The 24,311-nt window shown below is 56.4% G+C and overlaps 1 protein-coding gene across 5 annotated transcripts; it reads left to right on the plus strand.

Moving 5' to 3' along the window:
* Positions 1 to 1,083: 1,083 nt before the first annotated feature.
* Positions 1,084 to 23,939, plus strand: PCNX3 (pecanex 3). Of its 5 annotated transcripts, none has more exons than XM_084772078.1 (35): positions 1,084 to 1,796; positions 2,138 to 2,325; positions 2,553 to 2,652; positions 2,782 to 2,821; positions 2,902 to 2,997; positions 3,302 to 4,429; positions 5,027 to 5,150; positions 5,459 to 5,574; positions 5,841 to 5,931; positions 6,351 to 6,486; positions 8,244 to 8,404; positions 9,016 to 9,169; positions 9,378 to 9,410; positions 9,639 to 9,810; positions 9,909 to 10,019; positions 10,727 to 10,818; positions 10,974 to 11,083; positions 11,286 to 11,391; positions 11,508 to 11,600; positions 11,719 to 11,869; positions 12,913 to 13,057; positions 13,377 to 13,554; positions 14,976 to 15,084; positions 15,207 to 15,336; positions 15,704 to 15,762; positions 15,858 to 16,073; positions 16,708 to 16,961; positions 20,915 to 21,145; positions 21,290 to 21,393; positions 21,612 to 21,759; positions 21,857 to 22,087; positions 22,172 to 22,446; positions 22,741 to 22,874; positions 22,955 to 23,253; positions 23,330 to 23,939. In XM_084772078.1, the coding sequence occupies exons 1-35, from the start codon at positions 1,644 to 1,646 to the stop codon at positions 23,522 to 23,524; spliced, it is 6,063 nt and encodes a 2,020-aa protein (XP_084628204.1). In that variant the 5' UTR covers positions 1,084 to 1,643; the 3' UTR covers positions 23,525 to 23,939. The 5 variants fall into 5 exon arrangements, with proteins under 5 accessions (XP_084628204.1, XP_084628200.1, XP_084628202.1 ...); XM_084772074.1 differs by lacking the exon at positions 5,459 to 5,574 and adding an exon at positions 5,232 to 5,410 and having other exon boundaries at positions 1,085 to 1,796; XM_084772076.1 differs by lacking the exon at positions 5,459 to 5,574 and adding an exon at positions 5,232 to 5,410 and having other exon boundaries at positions 1,085 to 1,796; positions 8,262 to 8,404.
* Positions 23,940 to 24,311: the final 372 nt, after the last annotated feature.

Raw genomic sequence — 24,311 nt, forward strand, 5'->3', positions numbered from 1 at the left:
GGGAGGCAGAGGTGGAGGGTGGAGTTTCACTTTTTTCCGCTCTTCTCCCTCCTGCAGGAAACAGCATCAGATGACGCGGGCGGGTTGCACCGCTCCCCTCCCGGAGGCTCCCGGCGGCTGGGCCCGGGAGTTCCCGGGGAGGTTAGCCAAGAGAGGTAGAAGGTGGGCAAGGTGGTCCCGACTGCCCCCCACCCCCATCACAGCTCTAAGAGGAAAAGCCTTAAGTTAGGTGCTTCTCTGCTCAGGGTCAAGGTGGATCTCTGCAAAGACGGAATCCTTGGGTCTCAGCAACATCGCCCTGTGCTTGCCCCCAAACCCAAGTGTGGTCTTGGTTACGAAGTTGCAGAACTCTTTTAGCCTCGTTCTTTTAACTTATGAAGTAACAACATACCCAGCTTTTAGGGGGATGGGAATATGACAGATAGGAACTTCAGAATAGGCTTACACTTGAAGCTCTTGGAACCACTTAAATTTATCTTCCTTTCACCTGAGAGACAAACCACTTTTTCGTGTCCTTTTCCCAAGAGGCAGAAACCTGAAACTGTTGTCCAGAACTCTGCCCAGGATTGGATTCGGATTAGAAGAGCCTTCTACAACCTCTTCGTTGGTTCATCTCGCTTGCCTTGTGTCTGTCACTTTAAGAAAGGCTATTGCCATCCTGTTCGACTACTCAGGCCTGATTAGAATCCTTCTTCCTCTAAGTTCTGACCCGGAAGCAGAGGAGGCGCAAGCCCATCGACGACCATGACTTACGGTCTAGCACTAAGAGGGGCGGCTCGAGTCGGGGGTGTGACCCGGTAACGCAAACTGGAAGTAGCCGTGAGGAGTCCCAGCCTCCAGCTATTCCCCGCCTCCTACAATGCATTAGAAAAGCTTTGCGCCGACCATTAAGCCGTTACCCAATGGCGACTCATCCAGGCATGCGCATGCGCCATATCGCTTCCCCCCCTCCCTTTTTTTTTTTTTTGGAGGCGGGGGTTGGGGCTTTCTAGAATTTGACTGCGCACACGCCTAAGACTGCTGGATCCCGTCAAATCGCTACTTCTCTGCGCTTGCGCACTTTTGTCGTCAGGTTTTCCTTTTCCGGGTCCCAATAGGTTCTAACGGGCGCATGCGCCAGGGCAGGCTGGCAGCTCGCGGCTCCTTCTTCCGGCCTCCCCTTTGCGCCGGCACCGGTAGAAGCGGGACGAACGCCGAGCCCCAAAAGAGTGACCTGCGACCCCGGAAGTGGACCTCAGGGTCCCAAGGCTTTCCCCAGTCCGGAGCCAAGGGACCTATCACCGGCACTCCGACAGCACCCATTCCACGCCCACCTCTGGATGCCGCCGACGGGTGCCCAGCCCGTGCCCTGCGCCTACCTTCAGGCTCGGCCCCTCACAACAGTTCGGGGCTACTGGAGGGGGCCCAGGCCCCGCCTCTGATGCAGTCCCACCTCTGTATCCCAGCCTGATCCGGCTAACTGCCTGGGCCGGCCCCGCCCCCTGTCCGTGCCCTCGCCCCACCAATCCCCTCCCCCGCTGGGGGAGGCCATGGCGTGAGATCTAAGTCGGGCCCCGGGACCCTCGGGCGCCAAGCGGGGCATGGGCCGGGGGCCGCCCCCATGAGGGTCCCGGGAGGAGGGCGTGCGCAGCAGCGGCTGGGCCATGGGGTCTCAGGTGTTGCAGATCCTGCGCCAGGGGGTGTGGGCCTCGCTCACTGGCGGTTGGTTCTTCGATCCGCATCAGAGCACCTTCTCCAACTGCTTCCATCTCTATGTCTGGATCTTCTTGCTCATCTTTCCCTTCCTGCTGTACATGGTGAGAGGCTGCCACCACTTGTGACTACTGGGAGAGGGAGGGCAGCCTGGCAGGGATGGGTACCACATCTCTGAGTCCTAGAGTGTGCAGTGAGACCAGTCAAGCCTTTCCTACACGGGGTGACATTGAGCCCCCATTCCATCTATTTCTTCGGTTAAAGAGAGGGCTGCTCCTAACGGGGGTGGGGCGGGGGGGGGGTGCGGGGCGGAGTCTGTACTGTTGCATGGATGGGTAATGAAGTTCTTGAATTGATGAAACCCAGTGATGACAGTGGTGGCAGGTACACCCTCAAGGGAGGAATGCTTTTGTGAGAAAGGACCCAACTTAATTGTCCTCTCCAGGTCCTGCCCCCCAGCTTGACGGTGGCTGGAGTGTACTGCCTGGTGGTAGCTGTCATCTTTGCTACCATCAAGACTGTCAACTATCGCCTGCATGCCATGTTCGACCAGGGCGAGATTGTGGAGAAACGCAACTCTACCATGGGGGAGCAGGAAGAAGAGGCTGCCCAGGGCGACAGCAGTCTTCCCAGGTGAGTAGGGCATGGTGGGTCTTCAGGGATGGTTTCTTTGTGCTTGGGCCTGTGTCTGTGTCTTGGGAGGCAGAGAGGGCTGAGGGAGCATTGGCTCCAAGCACTTCCTGCTGTCGGTCTTGGAGCTCTCAACGGGAACCTTGAGGAAGGAGTGTTAAGGTTGGCGAGAAGCATTAAAGAGAGAGGAGATTTGCTGAGAGCCTCTGCTTAACCGTTCTCTGTGGCAGAGACCCTGGTGTGGAGATGACAGTGTTCCGGAAAGTGAGTTCCACACCCCCTGTACGCTGCAGTTCCCAGCATTCCGTGTTTGGCTTCAACCAGGTTTCAGTGAGTACGCGCAGCCTGGGCTTCTCGCTGTGGTCCTGGGTACCAGTCCCTGCTGCGGGCCTGTTCCAAGCCTGCTTCTTGATCCGTTCATTTGTGCTCTCTCTCTCTCTCTCTCTCTTTTAAAATCAGGAATTGCTGCCGAGGATGGAGGACTCTGGTCCCCTCAGAGGTAGGTGGCTGCTGCTGTGGGCTGGATGGTGGCGGTGTGACACTAGGGTCCCTAGGACAACTCTAGCGCTGTGGTTACAGACATCAAGGAGCTGGTCCGGGAGCAAGGCAGCAACAATGTGATTGTGACCTCCGCCGACCGAGAGATGCTGAAGCTCAGCTCTCAGGAGAAGCTGAGTGAGTGGGCAGGGGTCTGGCAGGAAGAGCGGACACCTTGTGATTGTGTCTTCCCAGATTTGGCCACCTTGTTGTACTCCTGGATGGGATAACCTTGTTGTTTCTCTTGTGGCCATATCCGGGGTGGAGGTGGGGGTGGGATGGGGTGAGGAGGGTAGGGGATGGTGTGCGGGTGAGGATGTGGGGTGAGGAGGGCCAGGGGAGGGTGGGGGTGGGGTCAGGTGTAGAGATTGTGAGACCCCTCAGGCACCAGCTCTCGTGGCTGACTGCCTTCCTCTGACCTTAGCTTTCTTTCCTCTAACAGTTGGAGACCTTCCGCAGACACCCCCAGGGGTTGTCCCGGACCCCTCTCTCCCCAGTACAGATTCTCCTGAGCGGTCTCCCCTGGCTGGAGATGGTGTTCCCTGGGGTGGGAACAGTGTGGCTGATACTCCCATGAGCCCCTTACTGAAGGGGAGCCTCAGCCAGGAGCTAAGCAAGAGCTTCCTGACGTTGACCCGGCCTGACCGGGCCCTGGTGAGGACCAGTAGTCGACGGGAACACTGTCGGGCAACTGGAGGCTACCAGCCCCTGGACCGGAGGGGCTCAGGTGACCCCACACCCCAGAAAGCTGGCTCTTCCGACTCCTGCTTCAGTGGCACTGACAGGGAGACTCTGAGCAGCTTCAAGAGTGAGAAGACGAACTCTACGCATCTGGACAGCCCACCCGGTGGCCATGCCCCCGAGGGCAGCGACACAGACCCTCCTTCGGAGGCGGAGCTGCCTGCCTCCCCAGATGCTGGGGTCCCATCAGATGATACACTTCGTTCCTTTGACACAGTCGTTGGAGCAGGGACGCCACCGGGCCCAGCTGAGCCACTCCTGGTTGTGCGGCCCAAGGACTTGGCCCTGCTTCGGCCTAACAAACGAAGGCCCCCCATGCGAGGACACTCCCCACCTGGCCGTGCCCCAAGACGGCCCTTGCTTGAAGGCTCAGGCTTTTTTGAAGATGAAGACACCAGCGAAGGCAGTGAGCTGAGTCCAGCATCCAGTCTCCGCTCTCAGCGCCGTTACAGTACTGACAGCTCGTCATCTACTTCTTGCTACTCCCCAGAGAGCTGCCAGGGTGCAGCAGGGGGTCCTCGGAAGCGGCGGGCCCCGCATGGGGCCGAAGAAGGAACTGCTGTGCCCCCTAAGCGACCCTATGGGACCCAGCGGACACCCAGTACTGCCAGTGCCAAAACTCATGCACGGGTGCTGAGCATGGATGGGGCAGGGGGTGATGTCTTAAGGGCTCCCCTAGCTGGCTCCAAGGCCGAGCTGGAGGCCCAGCCAGGAACGGAGCTGGCTGCTGGTGAGCCTGCCGTGCTGCCTGCTGAAGCCCGCAGGGGACCTGCTGCCAACCAGCCTGGCTGGCGGGGGGAACTGCAGGAGGAAGGTGCCGTGGGGGGAGGTGAGTGTTGACCCCATGGGTGAGGCTGTGGGCAGTAACCTGGGAAGTCTGGGTAGAGAGCAGGCTGCAAGAAGGCCTAGTAAGTGGCAGCTTAGCCTCCATCTCAGGAGGCAGATGGACATGTACTCAGTGGCTAGGAAATGTTGGCCTTGCTGGGCAGTGATGGTGCATGTCTTTAATCCCAGCACTTGGGAAGCAGAGGCAGGCAGATCACTGTGAGTTCGAGGCCAGCCTGGTCTACAAAGCGAGTCCAGGATAGTCAAGGCTACACAGAGAAACCCTGTCTTGGGAAAAAAAAAAAAAAGAAAAAGAAATGTGGGCCACACCTCTTGGGTCATCAGTGCCCAAAGCCTGTGCTTAGCACCTGAGCACCTGTTCCCTGAGGACATCGTCTGCCCACCAGTGGGACGGCAGGCCATTGTCATCCTTATTCCAAGATGAGGAGACTGAAGCATGAATGGCTGTAATGTTCTGACAGGGCTCCCGAGACCGAGTGTTGCTGCTCTGAGTCTCACCTTTAGCTCCGTTCTGGAGTATCTGTTCTAACCCCATCCCTTTCAAGCCTGTCGCTTACTCTTGGGGCTTCTTTCTGGGCAGCCCCTGAGGAAACAGGGCAGCGGGAATGCACAAGCAATGTGAGGCGAGCTCAAGCCATCCGGAGACGACACAACGCAGGCAGCAACCCTACCCCTCCGGCCTCTGTTATGGGCTCGCCGCCTAGGTGAGTCTCTGCCCTCTGGCTGCAGGGCAGCGAGGGCCCACTGGCTCTTCCTGGTGCTAACTGAGGGCTTACCCTGTCCAGCAGCCTGCAGGAGGCTCAGCGGGGCCGGGCTGCTTCCCACTCCCGGGCACTGACTCTTCCCTCTGCTCTGCACTTTGCCTCTTCCCTGCTGCTCACCCGAGCTGGCCCCAACGTACACGAAGCCAGCAATTTTGATGACACCTCTGAGGGTGCTGTACACTATTTCTACGATGAGAGCGGTGAGCCCTTTCCCAGCCAGCCTAGTGCCTCTCCTATGCCTCCCACAGGCGTCTGTGGCTACCCACCCACCCAGCAGCACTGTTGGTCGATGATGGCTCCCTTGGCTCTGTGGCAAGTGATTTACCTGTGCTGCCTGATGTCAACCTTGCAGCATCTCTGAGGAGTGGGTATCACCATCCCTGCTCTGCTCACCAGGAAACCAAGGCACACCTGAAGCCACAGGCTGGGCTAGGGGTAGCACAGAGCCATACCCAAGGCAGGCTGACCACAGGCCCAGGCTTTGACCTTTAGGCCCCTTCCTCTCTAATACTTGGTCTCTAGGGGCTGGGCCGTCATGGCAGGGGACAGACCACAGGGCTCCTCCTCGTTTGTTGGCCCCGATGCCCAGTGAGATCAGTCCTCAACGGTATTGCTATGCCTCCGTCCCAGGTGTGCGGCGGTCCTATACCTTTGGCCTCGCTGGAGGCGGCTACGAGAATCCTGTGGGGCAGCCAGGGGAGCAGGCAGCCAACGGGGCCTGGTGAGTCTCTAGGCAGGGCTTCTTGTGTGCTTGGCAGGCTGCATCTCTGGGAGTCCCTGAGCCTGGCGTCCTTTGCTGTGGTGGGGCAGCACAGGGCGGGAGGGAGGAGAAGACCAAAAGGAAGCTGGGGGCATGTGGTCATCTGGGGGCATGTGGTCATCTGGGGGCATGTGGTCATGCTGGGTTCTAAGTCTTTTAGGAAGCACAGTACTGGCTTCCCGGGGAGGAGGGCATGGAGGCACAGCTTCCCAACGTAGGCCAGGGCCTGCAGAAGAGACACTCCTGCTGACTCCTGTGCTCCTGGGCCTTGGCACCCCGGCCGTGGAGCGGGTGTCCTTGCCTGCTGGGTCTCAGCCCCCATCTCATCAAGATCCAGGCTTTGTCCCTGGCCTTCCCCTTCATCGCTGCTGTGCCCACAGGGACCGTCACTCACATTCCTCCAGCTTCCACTCAGCTGATGTGCCGGAGGCCACAGGAGGCCTGAACCTGCTGCAGCCCAGGCCAGTCGTTCTTCAGGGCATGCAGGTGCGCAGGGTGCCCCTGGAAATCCCAGAGGTGAGGAGCAGCTTTGAAAGGGTTGTGCGGAGGGACGGGGACAAGGTGCATGGAAGCAGATGACTAAGGCTGGCCTGGGCAGATAGCCTGCCTGGGCACCACAGAAGAGATGGATGACCCTAGGGGGCAGCTCGGGGGTGCCACTGTGTCTCCATCTTTAATGGCTTGGCAGAGGTTGCACAGACTCAGAGCTGAATGGTTTCCAAAGTCCTGTGTTTCCTTATTCTGTAAATGTCTGGTGTATACCTCTCTGACCCCAGAGCGGGAGCAGCCAGCGGGATACTGGGTGTTTTACAGTGATACTTGCAGAAGTGGCAGTTCAGTTTGTCCTGTGCCTCAGCTCTTATCCCAGCTTCCCCAGAGGCTGAGATAGGAGAACCACATGGGCCAAGCTCAACGGAAGGCCAGCCCTTGGCAACATAGTAGGATCCTGCCTCTATTAAAACACTATCCACACACCCACATCTCCAGACAAAAGCACCACCCCAAACACTCTCAGAGTTCAGAGGGTAGTCCTGGAATAGACTAACCCAAAATCTCTAACACCTTAGATCCCAGGTGGACCGTGAACACATCTACAATCCTCCATGGGCGTGGGAGACAGGTGCTCTGTTATCAGGCGACTTTCTCAAGCCCCCCTTACTATTGCTTTTTGTTGTTGTTATTTTTGGTTTGGTTTGGTTTTCAAGACAGGATTTCTCTGTGTGGCTTTGGCTGTCTTGGACTCACTTCATAGACCAGGCTGGCCTCGAACTCACAGCAGTCCAACTGCCTCTGCCTCCCAAGTGCTGGGACTAAAGTGTGTGCCACCACGCCCGGCTGCTCTTCCTTTTTTATCTTGAGACAGAGTCTCACTAAATGACTAGGCTGCCATTAACCTTACTCTGTAGCACAAGTCGGCCTTGAATTTGGGATCCTCCTGCCTTAGACTCCTAAGTACCTAGGGTTCCAGGTCGTTGCTGCTAGGCTTGGCTACCCTTTCTTGACACATTTATTTTATGTAACCATTGTGTGGGATTGACAGCATCATCCTTGCTGCCCATCTAACTGTAATTTACGGGGCAGAGCTGTGCTTCTTTGGGCCCTTGGTTGCACCCTGAAGATGTGTGTATGTGCCTGTGTGTGTGTCTATGTGCACACACGCATATGCACGCTTCTGCACACAGGCATATCACAGCATGCATGTGGAGGAGTTAGTTTTCTCTTTCCACCTCAGAGTCCAGAGATTGAAGTCAGGCCATCAGGCTGGCGGGACAGGTGCTTTTAGCCTTTGCGCCATCTCTCCATCCATAAATGCTTGTTGAACAAGGGTACACCCAGCCTAAAGAAGCTAAGTACTTTCCTCAGGGACACACAGCTCTACTCTGCCCTCACAACCAGCTGGTCTGTGCTCCTCACTGGGATTGTCACAGTGACAGTGGTGGCACATCCTGGAGGCGATATCATTTGTGCTAGGTCCTGAGGGACAAAGTAGACGTCACTGAAGATGCTGTCTGAGTGGGGAAGACGGACATAAGCTTTGGGGACTCGGGCACCTGGCACCTGGCACCTGTCATAGCAATTGAGCTGTGTCCTAGGAACCTAGAGCTAGGAGCAAGCCCTTGTGATGAGGGTCAGGGCAGGCTCCAGGGCCAGGAGACAGCCGGGCCTTGGCGTGCTGAAGCTCATGCTCAGTCATCAGACCAGCGTGTTGGGGGAGGGGCGGTGTTAGGTCATGGGGGTGGCGGGGCTGATGGCCGCGGCTGTGGGGACTGCAGTTTGACCTGCTGGACCAGGACTCCCTGCACGAATCCCAGGAGCAGACATTGATGGAGGAAGCACCACCCCGGGCCCAGCACAGCTACAAGTACTGGTTTCTTCCTGGCCGTTGGACCTCTGTGCGCTATGAGCGTCTGGCCCTGCTGGCTCTGTTGGACCGGTGAGTACCTACAGGATTGGCTCCCACTCCCCAGAAGGTGCTGGGCCTCTGGCCGTCCACACTTGTGGAGATGGTCACGCCAGCAGAGACCCCAAGTGCCTCAATGGCTAGAGACCATAGAGAGTTTCTTTGTAGTTGCTGTAGTGGGTTTTTGTAAAAGGCTATCATAGACCAGGCTGGCTTCAGACTTGCTATGTAGCTGAGGCTGGCCTGGACCTCCTGGCCATCTTGTTCCCACCGCCCACGTGCTGAGGTTACAAGTGTGCACCACTGTACCTGGCTTGGTTTCTGCTTTTTGTTCTTGAGACAAAGTCTTATTTGTATCTTAGACTGGCCTGAACTCTGTAACTCAGGTTGGTCTAGACTTCTAGGGATCCTCCTGCCTCAACCTTGAAAGTTCTAGAACTAGAGGTGTGAACCACCGCTCCTTGTTGCAGTGGGGTGCACAGAGGTGTGTAGTGGTTACCCTCCTCTCCAGGCCTTTCTCAAAATGAATGATGTCTTACCTGCTCTCCACTCCAGAAAGCCAGGTCTTTAGGGCTGAGTCCTGTCTCCCCGACTCCCCTTAGCAATGGGTGGGAAGCCATGCCCTGACTCACATGTCTTCGTAGGACGCGGGGGATAATGGAGAACATTTTCGGCGTTGGATTGAGCAGCCTGGTTGCCTTCCTGGGATACCTGTTGCTGCTCAAGGGCTTCTTCACTGACATCTGGGTCTTCCAGTTCTGTCTGGTCATCGCCTCCTGTCAGTACTCCCTGCTCAAGGTCAGCCTGTGGCTCCCCGAATGCACAGCCTTCCTGGGCGATGCGTTTTCCCTTGTTCCAGCTGTGAGGGGAAGTAGAGATAGCTACCCATCTGATACAAGTAGACCCCGAGGCCCTGCCTTGGTCACTGCTGGAGCTGGGCGGTCCCGGTGCTCCCACCCGCTGCGGGCACCAGTTCTTGTCGCCAACACAGCCCCGTCTCTTCCAGAGCGTGCAGCCTGACGCGGCATCGCCCATGCATGTGAGTACCTATGGCGCAGTGCTCTGGCCAGAGGACATTGGGAGAGCCTGAGACCAAATGCGAGGCCGTGGCGGGAGAGGGGCGGAGTTCCCTCACCATCTGCTTTGCTCCCATCTTCCCCAGTTTTCCAGCTTGGATGTGGCCAAGCCTGGGGCATGTCAAATGTGTGCACATGCCAACAGGGTGGTCAGTGGGGAAGGCCCCAACCCTCACTGGCCCACTCTCTAGGGCCACAACTGGGTGATTGCATACAGCCGGCCCGTCTACTTCTGCATCTGCTGTCTACTCATCTGGCTGTTGGACGCCCTGGGTACCGCTCAGCCCTTCCCACCCGTCTCTCTCTACGGCCTCACGCTCTTCTCTGCCTCTTTCTTCTTCTGTGCCCGAGATGTGGCCACTGGTGAGGCGGGACAAGATTGACCCAAAGGAGTGAGTCTGGAGGGTGGGCCAAGGGGAGGCTGGTGGGCTAACTGGGCCTTCACTCCCCACCTCCTGCAGTGTTTACCCTGTGCTTCCCGTTCGTCTTCCTCCTGGGCCTCCTGCCCCAAGTCAACACCTGCCTCATGTACCTCCTGGAGCAGATAGACATGCACGGCTTTGGGGGCACAGGTATGTGTTGATATGTGGTAAGGCACAGCGTGGGACTGGAGGCTCTGCCCGCAGGTTGGGTCTACAGCTCTCGTTCCTTTTATTTTTGGCTTTTGGTTTTTGAGACAAGAGTTTCTCTGTGTAGCCTTGGCTGCCCTGGACTTACTTTGTAGGCCAGGCTGGTCTTGAACTCACAGAGATCACCTGCTTCTGCCTCCCTAAGTGCTAGGATTACAGGTGTGTGCCACTGCACCTGGCCAGCACTAGTTATTTTTTTGGAGTTGTTTGTTTGTTTGTTTTTGTCTGAGCCAGGGTTTCTTTGTGTAATAAGCCCTGGCTGTCCTGGACTCGCTTTGTAGACCAGGCTGGCCTCAAACTCACAGAGATCAGCCTGTCTCTGCCTCCTTAGTGTTTGGATTACAGGCGTGAGCCACTGCCTCTGGCCAGCTGTAGTTCTTAAAAGCCTTTTCCTGCATCTGTAGTCTGTCTGCAAGGGGCCTGTCCTGCCTTTCCTTCTTTTTTTTTTTTCTTCTCCTTTTCTTTTCCTCACTCTTCCCCAGGCAAGTGGTTTTAAGACCCACCCAGAACTCTAGAAGCTCTGAAGGCCATGTTTAGGAGGGTGGTGTCCTGGGAGGTGTCCTTGTGGGAATTGAGGGCCAGTGGGACAGGTGGAGATGGCGATGCCCATAGGCGAGAGCTGGGCTTTACCTACTTCTGTCTGCTCACAGCCGCCACCAGCCCGCTCGCTGCCGTCTTCAGCCTTACCCGAAGCCTGCTGGCTGCATCCCTGCTTTATGGCTTCTGCCTTGGGGCCATCAAGGTAGGAGTGCCTACAGGGGCTGGGCGTGCTGAGCCCCATGGGGTTGTTGGGACAGGGCTGAGTGGTTGAGTTTAGCTGTGGCTTCTCATGTGGGACACCCCTGGTCTTCCCAACACTTCTGTCCACCCCTGACCAGCTTGGCTTCTCTCCTTTAGACACCTTGGCCAGAGCAGCACGTCCCTGTCCTCTTCTCAGTCTTCTGTGGCCTGCTGGTGGCACTGTCCTACCATCTGAGCCGGCAGAGCAGTGACCCCACTGTGCTCTGGTGGGTGATGAGCCTATCTGTGTGCACACACATGTGCTTTGTGAGTGTGTGTGTGTGTGTGTGTGTGTGTGTGTGTGTGTGTGTGTGTGTATGGGTATATGGCTGGGACTTGGGCAGTCACTGCATGTAGCTTGGGCTTCCAGAATCTGTGTGAGGAAAGGGCATTAGTGCCTGCTGTGCCTCTGATTCAGCTTCCCTCCAGGTCTCTAGTCCGGAGTAAGCTCTTCCCTGAGCTGGAGGAGCGGAGCCTAGAGACAGCCCGGGCGGAGCCCCCAGACCCGCTGCCTGAGAAGATGCGGCAGTCGGTGGTGAGGGGCAGGGCCTGACGCGGGTGTAGGAGTGTGGGATTCTGGCAGGTCTGGGTCTGGGAAGGACACGTGACCTCACGCACCAGGCAGTCAAGCTGTTTCTCTTGGCTCTGCAGCGAGAAGTCCTGCACTCTGACCTGGTGATGTGTGTGGTGATTGCCGTGCTCACCTTTGCCATCAGTGCCAGCACCGTCTTCATTGCCCTGAAGGTTTGTGTGGTGCAGGTCATCCCCTCTTGGTTTTGATAAGCACCTGCTGGAGAGGACCCTCTAGCCCACACTAGCCTGGTGGGCTGAGCCCAGGCTGACTGAGCCTCTCCTCCTGCAGTCGGTGCTGGGCTTCGTGTTGTATGCACTAGCAGGCGCTGTGGGCTTCTTCACACACTACCTGCTGCCGCAGCTCCGCAAACAGCTGCCCTGGTTCTGCCTCTCACAGCCTGTGCTGAAGCCACTGGAATACAGCCAGTATGAAGTGCGAGGTGAGCACTGCCTGCTCCCTTCTACCCCATCATCTGCATTGGCCAGTCAGCTTGGAGCAACTCTAATGAGACCTGTGGTCCACTTGGCTGAGGACATCAGCAGAGAGCACCTGCTACCCACCCTGCTGTCCGCGCCTTCTCCTTTCACTGCCCTGGAATGGTCTCCGCTGTACCTTACTCTGTGCCTTGCCCTCCAGCTCTCTCTAGTGGACAGGAACCCACACATTTAAAAAGGGGTTCATGTCCTGAATTGCCACCAGTGGGTCCGAGCCATCTAGTGCTCGTTGCTAGCAATGTGAACAGTTTTGTGTGTGTATGCACACCACTGCATGTATATGGGGGTCAGAGAGCAACCTCAGAAGTTCTCGTGGGGGTTGAACTCATTAGGCTTGGTGGCTAAGCCGTTTTGTCACCCGTTGTGTCCCTTTTTAAACAGACTTTTAAATAATGCTTTTAGTTTTTGAGATGATATACTTCCTTCCCTTTCCTCCTTCCAACCCTTCCCATGTGCCCATCTTTCTCACATCCATAGCCCCCAGTTGTTGTTACATATGCAGCCAGCTCGGTCTATGGAATGTTACTTGTATGTATATGTGGCCCTTGTTTTTCTCAAACAGTGGCAAACTGTGCTCTTTGGGCCAGCATCCCCGTCTGTCTCCCTCTCATTAGCTTCATCCGAGAGAGCTTGCCCCTAAGAAGGGCCTGCAGCTTGGGGTCACCCTGACCCCTCAGCCTATCCTACGTGGCCTTTGCCTATCTCTGGTAGGTGGCTAAGGGGTTTTCTGTCAGCTTTGTTTCCACAGACAGCGAGAATACCAAATCCCTGCCCTGAGCCTATGACGTGCTAAGTGGCATGTGGAGCCTCCGCCCCGCTGGCCTCTTCGTCCTCAATCGGAGCTGTCCACCGTATTCCCTCCCCACTAGCCAAAGTCTCCAGGAGCCCAGGACAGCACGCTGGCTTGCCTACCTTCCTGGGTGCTTTCTGGCCCAGGGCCATGTGGAAGGCCAGGTGCTAGCTGACACCCTCCTGCCTCCCGTTGCAGGCGCTGCCCAGGTGATGTGGTTTGAGAAACTGTATGCTGGCCTGCAGTGTATTGAGAAGTACCTCATCTACCCTGCTGTGGTTCTCAACGCTCTCACAGTGGACGCCCACGCGGTCGTCAGCCACCCAGACAGATTCTGCCTCTAGTGAGGACCCCTCTCTCCCCTCCCGGCCATTCTCCTTTGCATCCTCGTTTGATTGCCTCTGAGGAATGGGCAGTCCCTAAGACTGGCAGCAAGCCAAAGTTGAAGTGGCAGCCCAGCTCTTAATGAGCTCAAATGTGTCCCCCTTCATTCACCTCATTCAGAGGTACTGAACCTAAGAGTCACTGGGCCCCCAAAACCAGCCTATTCTAGTCAATAGCAGGTGCCTAGGGTTGCATTGAGGCCCATTGGTGAGAGATGTGTGTCTGTGCCCACTCCTCCCGAAGGCCCTGCCATGTCTGAATGCCTGCCCCACCCACAGCTGCCGGGCATTGCTGATGACTGTGGCGGGGCTGAAGCTGCTACGCTCAGCCTTCTGTTGCCCACCCCAGCAGTACCTGACCTTGGCCTTCACCGTCCTGCTCTTTCACTTTGACTACCCGAGGCTCTCGCAGGGCTTTCTGCTCGACTACTTCCTCATGTCCCTGCTCTGCAGCAAGGTGAGCTGGTGGCTTTGACTTAGACCCCAGGCTGGCCAACAGACAGAGCAGACCTGTTCTGTGAGGGGGGAAGAATATGTCTTGGACCTGCAGCCTTGTCACCTGCTGTGCTGTACAGCTTTAACCGTGAGCCTGTGCAGTGGCCTGGGGAAGGGGTTCCTCCTTCACTTCTCTCTGCAGAGATCAGGTTGAGGCATCCAGGGGAACTTCCATCCTGGGAATTGGTGGCCAATCTGATCTCACAACCACTTTCCTCAGGATCAGCCGTATCAAGGCCTGGCCTTGTTCCCTGCATGCTGTGAAGCCTCTGAGCTCCATGCCTCTCCCAGCAGTGTCCTGCAGCAGGTTCAGAGTTGAGAGTGTACATCCGAGAGCCTGGGTGTATAGCTAGTCTCTTGGCTGTGGGATCCCTGAATCATCTGGGAGGCCTACCACCTGCTGTGGTACTGGGACCCACATTGGACCCTAACTGGGTTTTTTTTGTTTTGGTTTGGTTTTTTTGAGACCAAGTTTCTCTGCGAAGCCCTGGCTGTCTTGGACTAGCTTTGTGGACCAGGCTAACCTTGAACTCAGAGCAATCTACCTGCCTCTGCCTCCCAAGTGCTGGGATCAAAAGCTGACTTTTCTTATATTTGACTTTTGTTTGCTGGCAAGCTTTTGTACTTGTACCCTTCCACTTTTTTTTTTTTAACTTTTTTATTTACTAGAATTTGAATCCAGGGCCTTGGTTGTACTGGGCAAGCATTCTACCACTGAGATGGTCCTCTTTTGGCATCTTGTTTTGAAGCAGTCTTACTAAGTTATGTAGGTGCTCCTGACCTCATTCTACAGCCCAGGCTGCCTTGAGATTTGTGATCCTTTTTTTTTTTTTTTTTTTTTTTTTTTGGTTTTTTGAGACAGGGTTTCTCTGTATAACCTTGGCTAGCCTGGACTTGCTTTGTAGACCAGGCTGGCCTTGAACTCACTGTGATCTTCCTGCCTATATCTCCCTGAGTGCTGGGATTAAAGGCGTGTGCCACCATGCCCAGCTTAAGGATAACATTAAGTTGGACCTGGTTTACAGTTTGAGAGGTTTAGTCTATCATCATGGAAGCATGGCAGCCAGGAGATTTTCTCACTGAGTGTACCTTGAGCATCTACAGCCTCAAAGCCCGCCTCCATGGTGGAACACTTCTTCAAACAAGGCCACACTTCCTAATAGTGTCACTCCCTATGGGCCAGGCATTCAAACACAGGAGTCTATGGGGGGCAAACCTATTCAATCCGCCACACATGGCTTTAGGTGTTGCAAGCCAAGTCCAGAAAGAACGGGCTTAGAGTGGTCTTGAGGTCAACCCCATGGGGCTGGTGCCTGGAGGCTTGGCCGCTCTCACCACCATGTGTGACTGTGTTTTATCACTTCCACTCTGACGACCCTGCAGCTGTGGGACCTGCTGTACAAGCTGCGCTTTGTACTGACCTACATTGCACCCTGGCAGATCACCTGGGGCTCGGCCTTCCATGCCTTTGCCCAGCCCTTCGCTGTACCACGTATCCAGCCTCTACCTGTCTCCTGGGGGTGGGGGTGGGGGTGGGCTGGAGAGCCGTGCAGCAGAGGGAGGAGAGGGAGGCGGGGGTCCCATGTGCCTGTCACCTCCTTGACTTGAGCCCAGACTCGGCCATGCTGTTCCTCCAGGCCCTGCTCTCAGGGCTTTTCTCTACGCCACTCAACCCCCTGCTGGGCAGCGCCGTCTTCCTCATGTCCTACGCAAGGCCCCTCAAGTTCTGGGAGAGGGACTACAAGTAAGTCTTCTGAGAGACAGGAGCGGGGAGGTGAGGCCTAGGAGTGCTGGCCAGACAGCACCCAGAAACCCACAGCAAGGGTGTGAGTGCTTGGCTTCAGTGGGGACACTTAAGGTAGTGAGTCTGGTAAAGGCCGGAGCCTCGTGGCGGCCGTCTAGCCTCTGTGAGTACCCACCCCTCCTGTGTGAGTCCCTTCATGTCTATGAGATTCGGCCTCCTTATCCGTCAGGCGCAGTGGGCTGTCACGAGTGGCGTCTGCTCATAGCTCGGGGATGTGGGTTCAGAGAGGCCCAGGGTGGAGCCTGGGGAGAGGATGTGCTGATGGGCTGTCTGGCCCTCCCAGAACATTGTTGCTCTCTCTGAACAGCACTAAACGTGTGGATCACTCCAACACCCGCTTAGTGACACAGCTGGACCGGAACCCAGGTGCGTAGCTACTTGTCCAGGAGCTCACAGGCAGGTGTCCCCTGGAGGGCGCCCTCTTTACTTGACACATTGCCCATTTATGTTTTGGGTCCCAGGCGCTGATGACAACAACCTCAACTCCATCTTCTATGAGCACTTGACGCGCTCGCTGCAGCACACCCTGTGTGGGGACCTGGTGCTGGGCCGCTGGGGCAACTATGGCCCTGGTGACTGCTTTGTCCTGGCTTCTGACTACCTCAACGCGCTGGTGCACCTCATCGAGGTTGGCAATGGCCTCGTCACCTTCCAGCTGCGTGGCCTTGAGTTCCGGGGTGAGCCACAGGACTGAGCTGGGGGGGCAGTAGGGGCCAGGGCCTGGGCTGGGACACGACAGTTAGTGCTGTGTTGAGACTGCATTCTAGGCCAGCTCTGAGGCTGCTGGGTGATCTCAGGGAAAGTGCTTTACCTTGCCGAGCCTGGTTTCCTAGCCTGGCCTCTCACACTGCAGTGACACTCATGCATGCACATACCGCCTTTGACCTCATAGGAGTCCAAGGATTACTGCTGAAAACTTAGACTCTGGTGCCAGCTTCCGGCCTGCTCTGGGTCTTACCTAGGCCCCTGATAAGCACCATGTCAGCACTGTGGGCAGCTGCTTCCTTGTTCTCGGTAGCTCATCCCTTAGGCAGTGAGGGAGGCTCCAAGCACAGCGCAAGGGCTCCATCCTTGAGGAAGTCACTCCTTTATACGTTTTGGTCTTTGCCTCCATAAATGGGGCCATTTTTCTCTGGCAGTTGGAATTATGAGGAGAAAGAGTCTCGCTTTGTCAATCCATTCATTTAGCTGCCGTTCCACAGCGTCTCAAGGCAGGAGTTGGGAGGTAGCAGGTCTAGCGCCGTGTTGGGTACGTGACGAGGCCAGTAGAGATTACCCTGGTGGCTCTGACTGGGCAGCCCTGTCTCGCAGGCACATACTGCCAGCAGCGGGAGGTGGAGGCCATCACTGAAGGTGTGGAAGAGGATGAGGGCTGCTGCTGCTGTGAGCCTGGCCACCTGCCCCGGGTCCTGTCCTTCAATGCTGCCTTTGGGCAGCGCTGGCTGGCCTGGGAGGTGACAGCCAGCAAGTATGTGCTGGAAGGCTACAGCATTAGCGACAACAACGCTGCCTCCATGCTGCAGGTGTTTGACCTCCGCAAGATCCTAATCACGTACTATGTCAAGGTATGGTGGATGGGTGCTGGCTGGGCAGCGGCTCCTAGTGAATTTTCACCTACTGCCACCATGCCGAGTGCTGGAATGTTGGGAGTCTCATGTGGTCATGGGAAACACAGGACTCAGTTGAAGTGTTCCTCACAGTGCTACCATCAGACAGCAGGCCACAGAAGTCTTGGGGAGCAGATGCCTGAAGTGGGAGCTCCTTGCTGCCCCTTTGCAAAGGCCTGTTTGAGGCCCTGGGTGTGGAGGGTGGGCGGGCAGCACATTTCATGGGTCCCCTCCCTGGCTGCTGGGCCCAGCTAGGCCAGTTGGCTGAGGTATGTCTTTAGGAGCAGCAGCCCAGGGCTGGGAGTGCAGTAGCATGCCTGCCTAGCATGCCTGAGGCCCTAGATCCCACTCACAGTACCAAAACAAACCCAGCAGCCTTAGCAGGTCACAGCGGTGGTGCTTGCTGACGGTGGCCATGTGGGGTGACCACGGGAGCCCAGCAGGGCTGCATATTGAAGGTGCTGGGCTACCTCACCTAAGCTGGGTAGACTGCCACCCAAACCTGGAGAAGACAGATAGCCTGGCACAGCAGCTGCCTTCTGCTGTGATGTGATCCAAGAATTTGGTAGGCCCAACCTGGACTTTGTGAAAGTGTCTCAGTCTTAGTCTCTCTGTCTCTGTCTCTCTCTCCCTCTGTCTCTCTCCCTTCCCCCCCCCCTCTCAAAACTGGAGGTGGGTAGGGGATGGCCAGATGCTTGCCATGCAAAGCACGTGGACCTAAATTCAGACCCTGTAAAAGCTGGACATACTGGCATGCCCTCTGATCACTGAGCTGAGGGCCGGACACTGAAAGATCTCTTGGGCTTGCTGGCCAATTTGTTTAGCAAAATTGGTGAGCTCCAGATTCATTGAGAGACTTTGACTCAAAATCAAGGTGGAGAGTGGCTGAGGAAGTTACGCCTGATGGAACTTCTGGTCTCCATCCACAGACACAGATGCTTTGCAGAGTGAAATGATGGGTTGGGCTTTGGCATTAGAATGTGATGGAGAGCCGGGCGGTGGTGGCCACGCCTTTAATCCCAGCACTCGGGAAGCAGACGCAGGCGGATCGCTGTGAGTTCGAGGCCAGCCTCTACAAAGCGAGTCCAGGACAGCTAAGGCTACACAGAGAAACCTTGTCTTGGGGGGAAAAAAATGTGACGGAGCCAGGCTCTAGACTCAGTCCTGGCATCTCAGTCACTAGGTTTCCTGCCTTGTCCTTGGGGCTCCAAGTCAGCCCCCAGGGTATTGAGACCTGTTGAAAGTGGTGATTTTAGGGTCTTTAGGCAACCTAGAATATTACCCCTTGAGAAACAGGCTTGCAGGCTTGCGGGATAAAAGGAACAATAAGGTTTTGTGACAGTCAGAAGAGGGGCACTACGGGAGTGTCTTAGCTAATCAGGGCTTGCTTACCATTTCAGAGGATCCGTGCACAGCACCATCGTTGCAAGGAGCGTGGTAGTGGGCAGGCATGCATAGCTGACAGCTTATGTCTTACCCACATGACCAGAACTTCTGGAACTTCCAACTCCTAATCCTTCCTAAACAGTTCACCAACTGAGAACCAAACATCCAAACATCTAAGCTTATGCAGGTTTTCTCATTCAACCCACCATAGAGTGCAATGGGTCGGTGGTTACAGTCCCGGCCCCACAGGTCTCACGATCTGCCCTGGAACTGTGAGCACCTGCTGGGTTGGGTGAGCCTGCCTCACTGAGAGTCCCTTTAACCCTTTAAGGCAGACCAAGTCTGTCCTTTTACCCAGAGTCATGTGTTGGAAAAACTGAGAAACCATAACTCCTTCTGACAGTGCTAGGGAAGAGCGAGGCCAGAAGTGGTCCAGAGGCTCATTCCCAACCCAGGTCATTCAGGCACCCCACCGTTCTTACAGGTCACATCAGGGCTACGTGTCCCCCACGTAGCTGTGCACCGGGTACTGGCCGGGCTTAGGCTGGCAGACTGAAAGGGGCTCGGCCTTGTTGGCTTTACTGTCCCTTGAAGAAACAAATGTGCCTCAGCCTGGAGACCTGAGAAGCTGGGCAGCAGTGGCACCTGGAGATGTGATAAAGGCGTGTAGTGGTAAAGCTTGTAAGGACAAGGTGGGGCAGAGGTAGCCGCTGTCCTAGAGCCCCGGCTGTGGCAGTATTTGCACTTTATGCTGAGGTACTTTTGCTCACATCTTGCCTTTCCTGTGGTCATCACTTAATACCAGGTAACAGGAAATGCAGCCTCTGGAGCCACGCCTCATACTGGAGGTCTTCAGTTGTGGCGTGTTATCTTGTATCCTTTGGTGAACCTTAGGAGAGGTAGGGCCTGCGTGATGGCCCCATCACAGCGGAACAGTCACTTTACCCCTTAGAGGCAGTGAGCCAAGTGCAAGAAAGCACCATGGTCCTGAGCCTGTTCATGCTCAGTGAGATGCACCTGGGCAGCGTTAGGATGCAGCAAGCTACAGAAAATGCTATAGACAGGAGCTCTAACTAGAAAGCCTTAAACTGTGGTGTCATCTGGAGCGTCACACAGAGGGTGTGTCACAGAACGTAGTGATAGTGTTAAAAACTGACTGTATTAGCACATGCCTGGTCTGCTCCTCCCTGACCCAGAAACAAGGCTTGCTTTTTGAGTTCCTCAGGGGCTGTGGTGGTACCTGGACTTTGGAGATGTTCTCTTGGCATGAAAGTCAATCTGGAGACCAAAGCTCACCCATTCAATTCCTGTTCCGTTGTGTTAGTAAGACTTAAGTCAGCAGCCAGGCCTCACCAGACATCTTTCTCACAGACTTCTGCCAAGGCCACATCTGTGTAGGGAACTGATGGACACTTCCCCTCCTCACATGCTGCGTGTAGTCACTGGTTCCATGCGCTCCATTGGAGAGCTGTTTGCACTTTAGCTCTTCCTGCCTTTTACCTTGGCCATTTTGTCCAGGCTCTTAGCCTCCCAATGTCCCACTACAGTCACCCTGCTGGGTTCCATATTGCCCGGGCACTCTGTCCGTGGACAGCTGCACTGTCCCCCTCAGCCTGGGCTTCCCCACCACTTAGCCAGGCAGAGGGCCAGCCCCGTCAGCTTCGGTTCTGGATATTACATGGAAATCCTGTAACCCTGATGTCTGCCAGCTGCGTCCTTCCCAAAGCTGCTCTCCACTTGCTCAGCCCCTGTTGAAACACCAAGAAGGCTCCTTAAGAAGAGCCAGACAAAGCCAGGTGTGGGGGCGCACACCTGTAATTCCAGCACTCAGGAGCAGAGGCAGGTGGATCTCTGTGAGTTCAAGGCCAGCCTGGTCTACAAACTGAGTCCAGGACAGCCAAGGCTACACAGAGAAACCCTGTCTCAAAAACCAAAAAAGAACCAGACAAGGCTGGGTTTTGGTGGCGGCGCACACCTTTAATCCCAGCAGAGGCAGGTGGGTCTCTGTGAATTTGAGGCCAGCCTAGTCTACAGAGTGAGTTCCAGGGCTGCCAGCACTACACACAGATCAGAGGAGGTCTCATGTCTGTTACAGTAGTTTGCCTAAAGGGACCTGTGACTTGGGTCGTGTAGGCTCCCTGGGCTATAGGCAGTGTGCTGTCTCAGCCTGACCTTTCTAGCCCTGAGAGGTAGATATTGCAGTTTCTTCACATTCCAGCTCAGTTTGCCCTCTTACGTGGCATTACACTGGGCAAGACTGTTCTGTGTGTGCACCTCCATTCCCCAGAAGGGCTGGGTCTAGGGATGGCAAGAAGGGGACAGCAAGCAGATCCTGCTCTGTAAGTGGGGTGCCTCCTGCTGCTTCTCACACTCTTTGTCCCAGGAGAGCAGTCACTTGCCTACTTAGCTGGGCTGAGCTGTGGAAGCTGCAGCATAGGCAGGACTGTGGCTGGGGCTGGCGTGCTTCCTCCCCACTGCTGGGGCGGGGTGGAGCTGCACCCATGACCCCTGTTGTCCTCTTGCAGAGCATCATCTACTATGTGAGCCGCTCTCCAAAGCTAGAGACCTGGCTGAGCCACGAGGGCATCGCGGCTGCCCTGCGGCCTGTGCGAGCCCTCGGCTACGCCGACTCCGACCCTACCTTCTCCCTGAGTGTGGATGAGGACTATGACCTGCGCCTGTCCGGCCTGTCGCTGCCTTCCTTCTGCGCTGTGCACCTGGAGTGGATCCAGTACTGTGCCTCTCGGCGCAGCCAGGTCAGCTTACCCATCCCTTAGATCTGCCCACCCCTGACTTTGGGCACCTGGACTTCCTGGGCTCTCTAGTCACACTTGGTGACTCCCACAGTCAGGACCCCAGTCCTACACTGAGCTGTGCTGACTGGAGGTTTTGTGCCATAGCCTGTGGACCAGGATTGGAATTCACCATTGGTCACACTATGCTTTGGCCTGTGTGTGCTGGGTCGCCGGGCCCTGGGAACAGCCTCACACAGCATGTCTGCCAGGTGAGTGCGCACAACCCCTTCTGCCCCTCCCCACAGAGCTCCACCTTCCTGTTGGAAATGTGCCTTTTGGTGAGTCTCACATGGACAAGACTCTTAGCAGTCCTGGCTTTTCCCACTCTTCTCAGCTCTGTGAGAGAGAGAGATTGGCTTCCTTGGCAAGATGGGGATCAGCCCCTTCTGGCTCTCTCTCCCTGTGCTCATGTCTCCTCCCCTCCCAGCCTGGAGCCTTTCCTCTATGGCCTGCACGCCCTGTTCAAAGGGGACTTCCGCATCACCTCCCCGCGCGATGAGTGGGTCTTTGCTGACATGGACCTGCTTCACCGAGTGGTGGCACCTGGGGTTCGCATGGCTCTCAAGCTTCACCAGGTAGGAGGGATGTGCCCAGGCAGAGAGAGGGGTAGGTGGGAGATGAAGCCTTCCATAGGCCAGCACTTCCTGACCTCTGACCTCTGCTCCCATTCAGGACCATTTCACATCTCCTGATGAGTATGAGGAACCAGCAGCCCTATATGACGCCATTGCAGCCAATGAGGAGCGGCTGGTCATCTCCCATGAGGGCGACCCTGCCTGGCGCAGTGCCATCCTCAGCAACACACCCTCCCTGCTGGCATTGCGTCATGTCATGGACGATGCTTCTGATGAGTACAAGGTCATCATGCTCAACCGGCGCCATCTCAGCTTCCGAGTCATCAAGGTGGGACCCATGGCCTTACCCCAGCTTGCAGCCCAGGCCCCTCCTCAGTGTCACTGCCCTGACCTTTGGTGTGGCCCTTCATAGGTAAACCGAGAGTGTGTGCGTGGGCTGTGGGCTGGACAGCAACAGGAGCTGGTGTTCCTGCGCAACCGTAACCCTGAGCGCGGCAGCATCCAGAATGCTAAGCAGGCACTCCGCAACATGATCAACTCCTCCTGCGACCAGCCGCTGGGCTACCCCATCTACGTGTCACCTCTTACCACATCTCTGGCTGGTAGCCACCCCCAACTGCGGGCGCTGTGGGGCGGCCCTGTCAGCTTGGGCGCCATTGCCCGATGGCTCCTGCGCAGCTGGGAGAGGTGAGCCTGGGCTGCCACCCTAGCCTGGGCAGCTTCATGAGGGCCTGATGCTCTGGGATCCCAGGGGTGTCGGGGGCACCGAGATGAAGCCACGCCCTTCCAGATCACAGAAGTGAAGTCCTGGAGCCAGTGAGCTTGACCTTGAGAGGTGACCCCCTTCCCCCCAGAGCTGTCTTGAGTGTTTTATGAACTAGGCAGCCGATTAAGAGCCGAGGATCTTGAGACCCAGGTCTTAGATGACCTGCGCTAGGGCTCAGAAGGACCCCTTCCCACTTCTCGCATTTCTCCACCCAGGCTCCATAAGGGCTGTGGCGCTGGCTGCAATAGTGGTGGTAATGTGGATGACTCGGACTGTGGTGGGGGTGGCGGCCTGACCTCCCTCAGCAATAATCCCCCCTTGGCTCACCCCACGCCAGAAAACACAGCAGGTAAGTAGGCAAAGCTGGGCTGGACCTGTGAGTGAGACTGTAGCCCAGCTGAAGTCTTTGCTCTTATCTGTCTCCTACAGGCAGCAGTGAGCAGCCCCTCCCACCAGGCCCTAGCTGGGGGCCACGGCCTTCCCTCAGTGGCTCTGGTGATGGGCGGCCCCCTCCTCTGCTGCAGTGGCCTCCCCCTCGGCTCCCTGGGCCGCCCCCTGCTTCACCTGCTCCCACTGAGGGTCCCCGGCCATCAAGACCTCCTGGCCCTGGTCTTCTCAGTTCTGAGGGGCCCAGTGGGAAGTGGAGTCTGGGAGGTCGGAAGGGACTGGGAGGCCCTGATGGGGAGCCAGCCTCAGGGAGCCCCAAAGGAGGCACCCCTAAATCTCAGGTAAGGGGCCTACGGGAGGATGAGATCCCAAGAGATCTCGGTCTACTTGTCTGCTCATCGGCCTTCCTTTCCACAGGCCCCTCTAGACCTCAGCCTCAGTCCTGATGTCAGCTCTGAGGCCTCACCTGCCAGAACAACCCAGGACATTCCTTGCTTGGACAGCAGTGCCCCTGAGAGTGGCACACCCTCCGGCGCTCCCGGTGACTGGCCTGTCCCCGCTGAGGAACGGGAGAGCCCAGCTGCTCAACCCTTGCTGGAGCATCAGTACTGAGCAGCCTGGCCCTGCTGGCCTCATCCCAGGACTCAGTAACTGAGCCGCTGCTGGACCACAGAACTGGCTTTGGCTCTGGCGTCTGCACCCTGATCTCTCTTCAGACGGAATGTCAGAACTAATCGACCCAGACTTCTCTTCCCTGATCTGTGGCCTGGATGCCCCAAATTGAGGCAGCGGCCTCCTAGCCAGGCCCTAAGAGCCAAACCCATGGGCTGGTCCCTTGAGCCCATGACCAGGACTGACTTTGCCCCTGGACCTGCACTGCCTATAAGGCTGGTCTCCTTAGACTGCACCTGGGGGGCCTGATGTGTGGCAAGGGTGGTTTTGTTTGTTCTTTGTCATTTTCCTTTTCCTTTTTTTTTTTTTTCTGTGCTTCAGAGACACCAAATTAATAACACTATTTTTGATTTTGGTTGGCAGTTTCTTTTATGTAGAACAGGTGAGGTTGGGCAAGGTGGCTAAGGCAAGGAGGATGAACACAGAAGAAGATGAAGGATATGGGGTTAGTCTCTGCTGGATCCCCAAAGCCTGAATCGGGTGGGATGGGTTTCCTTCCTCGACAGCCTAGCTGATTTTCAGGTGGTCCTGGGTGTGGACAGCCTCTTAGCCCTCGTGGCTCGTATATTCCTGAGCTTAGATCTTGACCAAAGCCTTACTCTGAACCTCATTTGTTCCAAGCTTAAAGAGGTCACACACCTAGTTGGGTGTGATGGCGCAGGCCTGTAATTCCAGCACCCAGGAAGGTAGATGCGGGCGGATCTCTTGAGTTCGGAGCCAGCCTGCT

This window comes from Acomys minous (assembly GCF_964271855.1).
Source record: "Acomys minous genome assembly, chromosome: 2".
Classification (NCBI taxonomy): Eukaryota; Metazoa; Chordata; class Mammalia; order Rodentia; family Muridae; genus Acomys; species Acomys minous.

What these genes read in the sequence shown, in the direction of transcription:
- PCNX3 (XM_084772074.1), top strand. Translation starts at nt 1,644, where the DNA reads ATGGGGTCTCAGGTGTTGCAGATCCTGCGCCAGGGGGTGTGGGCCTCG. An exon ending in TGCCCCTGGAAATCCCAGAG is followed by an intron (nt 6,487 to 8,243) that starts GTGAGGAGCAGC and finishes TGGGGACTGCAG; the next exon opens with TTTGACCTGCTGGACCAGGA. An exon ending in TCACACAGCATGTCTGCCAG is followed by an intron (nt 21,394 to 21,611) that starts GTGAGTGCGCAC and finishes CTCCCCTCCCAG; the next exon opens with CCTGGAGCCTTTCCTCTATG.